Source organism: Chelon labrosus (assembly GCF_963514085.1).
Source record: "Chelon labrosus genome assembly, chromosome: 13".
NCBI lineage: Eukaryota > Metazoa > Chordata > Actinopteri > Mugiliformes > Mugilidae > Chelon > Chelon labrosus.
The window spans coordinates 2,572,050-2,581,716 of NC_140346.1; the positions used below are offsets into that span (position 1 = coordinate 2,572,050).

The 9,667-nt window shown below is 40.5% G+C and overlaps 1 protein-coding gene across 3 annotated transcripts; it reads right to left on the reverse strand.

The window, feature by feature from the left end:
- Positions 1-130: 130 nt before the first annotated feature.
- Positions 131-8,071, reverse strand: taf15 (TAF15 RNA polymerase II, TATA box binding protein (TBP)-associated factor). Of its 3 annotated transcripts, none has more exons than XM_084558583.1 (17): positions 7,918-8,071; positions 7,188-7,212; positions 7,022-7,055; positions 6,854-6,932; positions 5,468-5,500; positions 5,295-5,352; positions 4,911-5,095; positions 4,629-4,818; positions 3,165-3,199; positions 2,596-2,628; positions 2,376-2,485; positions 2,155-2,284; positions 1,958-2,080; positions 1,781-1,850; positions 1,615-1,697; positions 1,329-1,479; positions 131-567 (listed from the first exon to the last, which is right to left on the reverse strand). In XM_084558583.1, the coding sequence occupies exons 1-17, from the start codon at positions 7,925-7,927 to the stop codon at positions 528-530; spliced, it is 1,389 nt and encodes a 462-aa protein (XP_084414709.1). In that variant the 5' UTR covers positions 7,928-8,071; the 3' UTR covers positions 131-527. The 3 variants fall into 3 exon arrangements, with proteins under 3 accessions (XP_084414709.1, XP_084414708.1, XP_084414710.1); XM_084558582.1 differs by having other exon boundaries at positions 5,468-5,509; XM_084558584.1 differs by lacking the exon at positions 5,468-5,500 and having other exon boundaries at positions 7,918-8,070.
- Positions 8,072-9,667: the final 1,596 nt, after the last annotated feature.

The following is a 9,667-nucleotide window of genomic DNA, read 5'->3' on the forward strand; positions in this document are numbered from 1 at the left end:
CATGCATTTGGTTTGTAAAACAGCTAAACAAAACCACGTCCAAACTTATAGGATCCGTTTGTACAGATCAAGTGTTTTTCCTCCTGTTCAGAGTCCACAAAGACAACATAAATTCAAACCAAGCACAGAGAAAAGATCACAGTTTTAATATCATTTAGGGAAAAAAGTAAAACATTTTATTCCGTTCATAGAAAACAATGGTGCGAAGTCTAACTCACAAAACATCTGCAACTAAAATCTGAGATCAAAATAAAAAGATGTACAAAGAAAAAAAAAAATAGCAAAGAAACAAACAAAAAAAAAAAAAAAAACATTTGACAACATGCCAACAGAGCCAATCAGACCCAGAGTCCCTCACATGAACACACCCCATCATTCACAGATGAAAACGTAACACTTAGGATGCGCTGGCTACAAAAACAGTTGACAAGTCTGAATGTCTGATCTATCCCCTTCCCTGATTTCTTTTTGTCAAACCAAATCCTCCCTCCACAGTGAACTCGAGGGCTGCAACAGTTTCCTTCTGCTTAGTATGGCCGGTCTCTTCTGTCGTCTCTGCGGTCACCTCTGAGGAGAAAAGACAAAGAAGTCTGTTAAACCAGCAGCACCCACCTCTGCCCTTCAACTAACCGTCATCTGATAAATGAAAGCGATATGATGTCAGCTTCTCATTCACCCAGCCCTTCGTATTTTAAATCTCTAAATGGATAAGATTCCATAAAGCAGACTTCAATTAACGACATGCTTTCTTAACGCATCATTTCACCTTCAGCAAGCACCAATAAATCTAAAACTGGCATCAAGGAGACCGTATCCCAACTGGAGAGAGTGAATATATGACACTTGAAAACACAACAAGGTCATTAGGATAGTGGAATTTCATCTGTAGGGTTTCCCAAAGTGAAAACCGAAATCAGCACACATCATTTGTAAAATGATATTGATGGTTACCCTTTAACTGGAGGGCACAATGCAAACAGATCAGCATCTTTTAAGTTGCTGTCTTAGTTCAATGGACATTTGATGGTCAGGATCATCATATCAGTATCTGTGTCAGGAAGTTAAAACATGTAGCAAGAAGTAGTGCCAATATGGCTTAGATTTATTATATTCTCTTTTCTTTTATGCTGTATTTGTCAGCAGTACGATAAAGTCGAATAGACAAGAGCTTTGTCTTACCCTGCCTTTTCAGCAGTCCATGTAGAATGACAGACTGCACTTAGGTTCAATTATCAAGCAGGCTACGCCCTCCTTTGACCATATAATCAAACTACATCAACACAGCTAATGCATGCATCGCCTTTAAAGAATGAAACTCTTTAACCAACCTTCCTCCCATTTTGTAGCCACCTCCGAATCCACCACCTCCTCCTCCACCGCCTCCACCGTAGCCTCCACGGTCTCCCCCACGGAAACCACCACGCCCTCTGAAGCCACCACCTCTGTCGCCACTGTAACCGCCACCTCTGCCTCCACGATCTGAAAACACAGTGATAATTATTTCAGTAAAGAGGAAGTTCTCACAGGGTAAGACGACCATTGATACATTTTTTTGTACAATTTTCAAATAGGAAGAATCTTTCTTATGTATTACAATCTAGTTAAAGCACTCACCTCCAAATCCTCCATCTCCTGGTTTGGGTGCACCACACTTGTTACACTCCTGCCGCCGGGCGAAATTCATGTTCCCGCAAGAGCTGCAGAAAAAAGTAATTGAACATTTACACATACCAAACAAGCCAATCAGGTTGTCCTGTCCACTAATAACCTTAATCCTTACCTGTTAGGACAAGGCCAGTCTCCTCCCTTCATGTCGAAGCTGGGTCCTCCACCACCACGACCTCGGAAACCTACCAACCAGCGAGAATTTATCAAAATTACAAGAGCATCATCAATTTTAAATCAGTATATTTTTTGATTCTGATTCGAGACCAGGAGCAGCTTGATCAATACTCACCACCACCACCACCACCACCACCTCCTCCTCCTCGTCCTCCACCTCTGCCACCTCCTCTCTGTGTGAACTCAGCTCTGCGGGTGGCAAACGATACTTTGATGGGTTTGCCGTTGAATTCTTTTCCTGAAATAAAATAAGTGTCAGTGAGAATTGTGCTAAAACATGAGAAAAAACAAATCATGTGTCAGTGCTCTTACCATCAAACCAGTCGATAGCAGCTTTGGCTGATGGAGGGTCATCAAATGACACTGTTGCTTCTCCCTTTGGTCGACCAGTGGCCTTGTCAGAGTAGATGTTAATCATTGGCAGGCCTGTCTTCTTATTTACCTAAAAGCACAAAAATACATTGAGATGTCAGGCACCGTTGGCAATACAGAAGATAAAAAAAGGGTAATTCAGTATCGGAGTAATTCAGTACCTTGATGATACCAATTTGTTTGAAGAAATCGCCAACTTCCTGAACTGTGGCATCCTCTCCGAGTCCCTGCACGAAAATGGTGTTGTTGTCAGAGTTGTCCTGCTCCCCAGCTGTGGAGGATTTTAAAAAAAAAAAAAAAAATTACACACAAAGATCACTGGGGTTGCCTGATGGTTACTGATCATTATTCAAACCACATCATTCTCAAAGAAAGTCTCACCTGGTTCATCCCTTGAGCCGTAGTCTCGAGAGCCTGCAAAACAGAGGAGAGGATGGAGGAAAAAACATGACTAAGGGTTCTTAAAAAAAACACAACTTTCACACAATTAATCATTAACTTCATCCCTACCAATGCATAATGATACAAAGAAAATTAACGTCCATGTTTACAGCTCTCTGAAGGGTGTTTTCATACCGTTGCATCACATACCAACACCTTGCAACAAGAACAGAATCGTTCTGTTTTTTTTTTTTTTGAGCTTACACCAGAAATGAAAACCACCAAAATGTCTCCAGTTTTAGAAAGTTTTCCTTCTTCGTCCTGGGAACACTTCTGTCATTTACTATCAGCCCTCGTCTTCATGCAACAATACCATTATTTTAATCCATGTTCTTTACCATATCTGTCATTTATGAGAAAAAGTAATAGGTGGAGTCCCTTGGGATCTGGACATGGAAATGGTGGCATTCACTGAGTTTCTCTTTTTTCCTTTTAATTCCCCTCCTTTATTTTTGCTAACTCAAGTTCTTTTCTCCCCCACCGACACAGTTCTGATGCTCGTCACTTACCACCGTAATTTTTGTAGCCACCACGGTCACCACCTCTGCAGAGGAAAAATTGGAGATATGATGGCTTTTCCTTTGTCCCAACTGAGAGCTCAAAGCTCCCCTACATCTCCCATCAGTATGCACTCCTGCCAGGGTGTGCGACTACGGTGGAAATGTCTCACACGAGGAATGCGTTAGTCTTTGACATTAGAGATCAATGCACAGACGACTAGGCATCTCTGACTGAACAATCAGGCAGCCGAGTGAAGACAAGTATTACATGTCACTGGGTCACCATTAAAAAGAATTTGATACTTTGTTCTGTTTACATGGCCAGATTAGATACCAAGAGCTGGAAGTCCAGCTAAATATCTGAATGCTGAATGTTTGTTTTTAACCAATGGAGGCCAAATGGGTATTAAAAAGGTGCAGCAAAGAATAAGCAATCTTCCACTGAGTGCATTTATCAGATCCTTTAAATGAGGTCCAAGTTTTAGTTCACTCACTCTGAATACCTGTAGTATAAAATGTAGATCCATGTTAACACAATACACATGTTCGCCATTGTCAAATATACAACACTTGAATGAAACCTGTTGAATGTAAAGCAGCTGACGATGTGGCTCCAGGTCTACGTGCATCATTTCAGTGGGGTTTCCATTGTACAAAACTATGATGTGACTTTTAGGCCAAAGAACATACCAAAACTGAAGTTCAGACAAATGAAACAGTATGGCTGCTGGGAATTTAACTCTGATAAAAATATGAAATAAAAAAATAAATAAAAGCCTGTCTTCCACTTAGATCAAGTTCATCAAATTAGAAAGTTGACAGTGAGCTCCAAATTAAAGGGCATTAAGAAATAAACAGTTTCCTTCTCCTTAGGAAAATGAGCAGCTGGGTACCTTGGCTAGAATCTTTCTTTAAAACTGAGAGCAGGTTTTGCAGGTCCTAGGAAGGACACGGGTGGAAAAAAAGATTCTCGTGTGCGTGAAAGCACCCTTATCGATGATGTGCGGCAGCACAGTCTCCATAAACAAACATCAGTTTTTGTCAACCATTATAACCGAGCGGCACAACCAGGTGTCTGGTGACTTTAAAGCTCCTTGAGTAGGCAATGTCTTCACCTAAAACCCCCCATGAAGTGGAACCTTGTCGTGTCAAACATTTGTTCTCTAACCAGAGTCTAAACAAATATATAACAAGTTTTTATCAACGTGGATTTAACACCAGCATCTTCCTTGTGTAAAAACATTTAAAAAAAAATAAATAAGAAAAAGTGATATGTGGTAACGTTTGATGAACCAAGTTTTAAGAAAAAAAAAAAATATTACCAGAGCCTGGGGATCTGGAGCACAAAGCAGATGAATAGTGACAATCCATGTGGATGGTTTGTAGTTGATGAGTGATGTGTTTGGTGACATATAATTTCTAATATTTCAGTGTACAGAGGTACCTTGGGGGCAGTGGCACTATGCAACTTACCCCATACCAGGAGGTCCGCCTCTTCCACCACTCTCATATCCGCCACGGTCAAATCCACTACTGCGGTCAAAACCGCCACGGTCAAAACCGCCACCACCGCTGCCGCCACGGCCTCGACCTCTGTAGCCCCCTCTGTCTGCACTGTCTCCCTGGTCACGGCCATACCTCCCACCTTGACCACCACTTTCACCTGGAGCAAAGCCAGACGCGGGCCAACTTAAAATATGTTCACAAATCACATCTTCAAGAAGACCGTATAGCATCTATATTGTGTAATTTTACCTTCACTCCACCTTCCATAGCTGCCACTTCCTTGCCCCTGGCCACCATATCCCGGATTAGTGCCGCCTTGTCCCTGTCCAGCATAGGAGCTTTGCTGTCCATAGCCTTCTCCTCCTTGTCCATAAGAACTTTGCTGGCCATAAGACCCAGACCCTTGCTGGCCATAAGAGGGCTTGTCACCGTACCTACAGCAGAAAATGTGAAACAATAGTCGAGTTAAATATATATATATATATATTTTATTATTATTATAGCCTCTCACTATCGTTTATTTATGCTACATAAACATCAATATTCTACACATTTGTATGTCTAAGCATCGCTAATAATAAAGAATGTCAATGATACACAACAGGTCTCAAAATGATCTTTGCATTAACTTACCCAGAAGACTCCTGTCCATAATTGTTATAGGTCTGTTGCTGAGGTTGGCCATAACCATCTGTCAAAAAACAGATGTCAAAAGTGAATTCACAGCATTGAGAAGCTGCTAATCTTCACAGTTGAAGTCATCTCACTTTTTAATGATACTACAAATCTAAACAAAATGAATTTACCTTGCGAAAGTATCTTCACATCTTCTTTAACGTCTACAGCAGCTTAACATAATCCAAAGCAAGTGTACAGTATAATTGTCATAGTTGTGCAGTCAAAAAAAATACAACATACAAATTACTCTGGATATATGCGTGTTTGCTGCATCATGAGCCAAATCATTAAAGCGCTTTAACAAAGCACTTTGCCGATGCTCAACTTCATCTCTTGCCAAAGTATTTTTAAGTGTTTTGTCCCTGGTCTCAAAACCATTTGATGTTCCAATAACATCACTGGTTACTGGGAGAATTACAAGCAGTTTCAGCTTCTGGGAATTAAGATTGTGGGAATGTGCATGATTCAATCTGCTGCTTGCACATACTGCAAAACTACTTTTTGAGAGCAGAGGATGTTCTGGGAGAGGATACTTTTACAGTGTATCCACTGACTCAGAGGGCCAGGGTTTCATTATCAGTGGTGGAGAGAGCAGAGAGTAATCCAGGAGAGAGCTGTGGCACTGCATTAGCAACACAAGATGATACAGCTGGTGTTAATTACTCGCAAACTGAGCTCTCTTCGTCAAGTCCCAGCACGTTTTGCTTCCTCAAAATGCTTTCAGTATCCAAACGCTTCCAGTGTCCTAACAACACCCACTGTTTAACGCATGTCAGTTTCAGCGTTTAAACCAAACTGTGCGACAAAGTTATGTCAGACAATGCCAAACACATTGCTGTCTGTCTCGTCAAATTAAGCATGTTGTTCATGTACACTGCATGTCCACTTCCTTCCCAGATCATGATACAGATGAAAATTATTGCATTCTAATATAACATTGTTGAATTAAATCTTAGCTTCATGAAGGTGACTGCATTCAGCATTTGTTTCAAATAAATGAACAGAGCTGTTGATTCAACCGTTTTTTCCACTTTTTAGCCTGTAGTTTGTAGGACTATTGAATTATATTATGTTTTACCGACACATATTTCTATTATATTGACCACCCCATTATAGTCAGTGTGCTAGGATAAATAAACACTTTAAATTCAAATCAATTTAACAGCACCACAAACTACATGCTCCCAAATGCGCATACAGCTGAATGTCCACCTCTGACACTGGCGTAACATCATAACATTAATGAAGGGGGACCGTTATGTTAGAATTAATTCATTTTCACCACCGTAACTAGGGAATTGGGAAGTGAGTGCATATGTGCTGGTACAAAAGCAGCGGTCCAAGTACGACAACTCTGTCTTTGCTAGCGTTTGTCAATGTGGAGGAAATTGTTGCTTCAGTTGATTAAAATAAAAACAAAAATGGCAAATTTTCCCTTTTAAAGAGGCAGTGACGCAGAGAACCACAACTAACACAATCCTTGTTCTTCTAAAAAATGTTCTTGTTCTTCATACCTTGCGTGGCACCTTGCTGTCCATAACCAGCGTAACTCTGTCCTCCATATGAGCCACTGCCATTTCCTTGACCATATCCCTGTCAGTGAAACACAGACAGGTTAGAATTGAAAACAAAATCGCATGCTTGCAGGTAACAAGCTGGAGGTAGTAGGGCGAAGGTCTTACCTGGCCACCTGGCTGACCCCCATATGATCCATAGCTGCAAACACATCATGAAAACATTTAGTTGGAAGTTTCAAGTGCATCCATAAAGTCACATAGTCTCATTATACAGCAAACATGCTTAACAACAACAACAATAATAATAAGTGTACAAATGTTTTTACATTACCTCTGTGAGCCACCGTAGCCTGAATCTGAAAGAGAAAGCGGTTTTTGATTTCAAGTTTTTACAAATTGGTGCCCAGAATAACCATAATATGTTTGTTGAATATGTGGCTGACTAAGCAACTAGCAGCGAGAAGTAGGTTACTTAAGTAGGACAGAAAAACGGGAGCAGGCCCGCTGGCAGGCCGGCTCAGTGAAAATGGCGGTCAAATTACTGATGGCTAAGACTAAATATTGAAAACGAAACATTTAGTTTATAATAACCTCGACACCGTTTGTTTCGACAATGCAGTGTGTAAATAAGAATGTAGCCCACCAAAACAGTCCTGGCGGCGATATTAGCGCAAACTGTTTTTTTTGTTCAGCAGCGGAAACAAAAGCATCGGTATAAACAAAGACGCATTCATGTTAGCTAGCAGACACCTTGAGCTAATTTGGCTAGCGGTGTCAAGGCCTTGTTCAGTCTGCGGCACTTCAATACACAAACGCGAGGGTAAAACAGCACAACAAAGTAATATCAGTACACAAACTCCACACTCAGATAACAATTACTCAAATTTCCGATCGAGATCATTTTATTCTGCTGATAAAAGTTAAACTGTTCCATTAAATAGACGCAGCCCATGTTCAGGCCTCGCGGTTAATGGCTAAACTGATGCCATTCGACTCACTTTTCACCATTCATACAAAAAAACAAACAAATGAACATGCACGCAGAGAACATGCCGACTTACCAGTGGCCATCGTGTGCCGTTTTATATATATAATTTAAAAATCGCTGAACTCTATCTCTTGTGATTAGCTGATTAAAAAACCCGGTTGAAACTGCGCAGCGCCTCAGAACTGAGCTGGTGAACACGCTGCGGCACTTCCCTTATGCGGCTTCTTCTTCTGCCTCCAAGCGGCAGCTGCAGAGCTCACACTCAGAGTGACACTGTCTCCCCCTACCGGTTATATGTGTTAATGGAGGAACTACATCCTCAAAGAAAATAGTTATTTAGTAGTTTTTAGGCTGCATAAACATTCACAGATTACTCTTTAGTATGTGATTATGATTAAGTGAATCTGTTCAGTAAAGGACTACATTAACGTGTTTTATTTTCTGTGTGGATTGATGATTGACATGTTGACTCAAAATTGCATCATGTCTAAAAGCTTTTAGAGTCTTGAGTAGAAAATAACTGGTGGTTGAAGTGAATACAGTGTGATAGGCTGAACGCAGACAGTGTGATAGGCTGAACACCATCTTTTCGGGCTTTCTGCAAAGCACACAACCCCTGTGCATGTTGCTTTAATGCATCCCTCATAGCTTTGTATTCCTTTTGTACATCCAGTATCTTGGACTCTCCAGTGACACCACAAGGAGTTTCCTGTCTACAGTGACTTCCAGTGAGCTGTGGAACATAGTATTATAAAAGTTTTATTACTGACTTATTACTGTGTTAGTTTTTCTGTGACTGAAGTTTTTCTGAGCATCTTTGAGCATCTTTTGAATCAAAAACTTCAGCAGATCATTAGTGTTGTTACCTTTGTCGCACTTCCCGTGGGCCCACTTCCAAAAGTGATGACAGATGTCTGATGATTTTTATTTTTTTTTTTTACCATCTGTTGCAGAGAAATCACTATGAAATAGTTCACAAGCAAAAACAACCTTGATTACTTCCCCTAAGTTAGATCAGCGTGTGACGTGCAGTTTCAGGCTCAGTTGTTACTAAAGCAGGACATGGAATCCAGGAGCATTTTGTTTTTGTTTGAATCAATCGTAAACATTTTCAAAACAAAATACAGAATTTTTGAACGTAAACACATGTCCATCATCTCTACTACTGATTGGAATGACTGAATGAAATGGCATCAACCACAGTTTAATAGTGTGAATCACACATGTATTGCCTCGTAAGTTCTATAACAAACAATCCTGCCATGGTTGCCCATGTTGTACAGTATCTGTTCAACAATAGGAGCTACCGTACAACCATTTTACTGGTTTAGAGAACTGAGTACCTAGCAAGCGTGTTTTTAATACCTCAGTTTATATGTTAAATGACAGAGTGAGCAAACGTTGTTTTTCTATTGTCAGGGAATTCTCTGATTAACATATTGTAGTGAGTGGAGACGTGTATAAGTGTTTCTGTTCAGGAAAATAATGAGTTAAATGCTACAACAGTTACTAAGTGATTGTTTATGTTCAAAAGATGTAACAAGCTCCAAAGGAGTTGTAGCTGTCAAGTTAATAGTGGTGTTAATAGCGTTCATTGGTGTCCAGGCCATGTTGATGATGTTGTTTTGTGAAAGAAAGAGAGAAATCTTTTAGTTAAACCTCCTGATCTGGGTCACGTGGTGTTAGTGGCATGATAAGACTAGATAGATTTCCCTCCTCTGTCATAGTTGATGTTCTGACTGTACTCACAAAGATGATCCTCATTGGGGCACATACACGTTCACTACACTTTCAGCGCATCACTGCTGCTATAGTCAATAGTC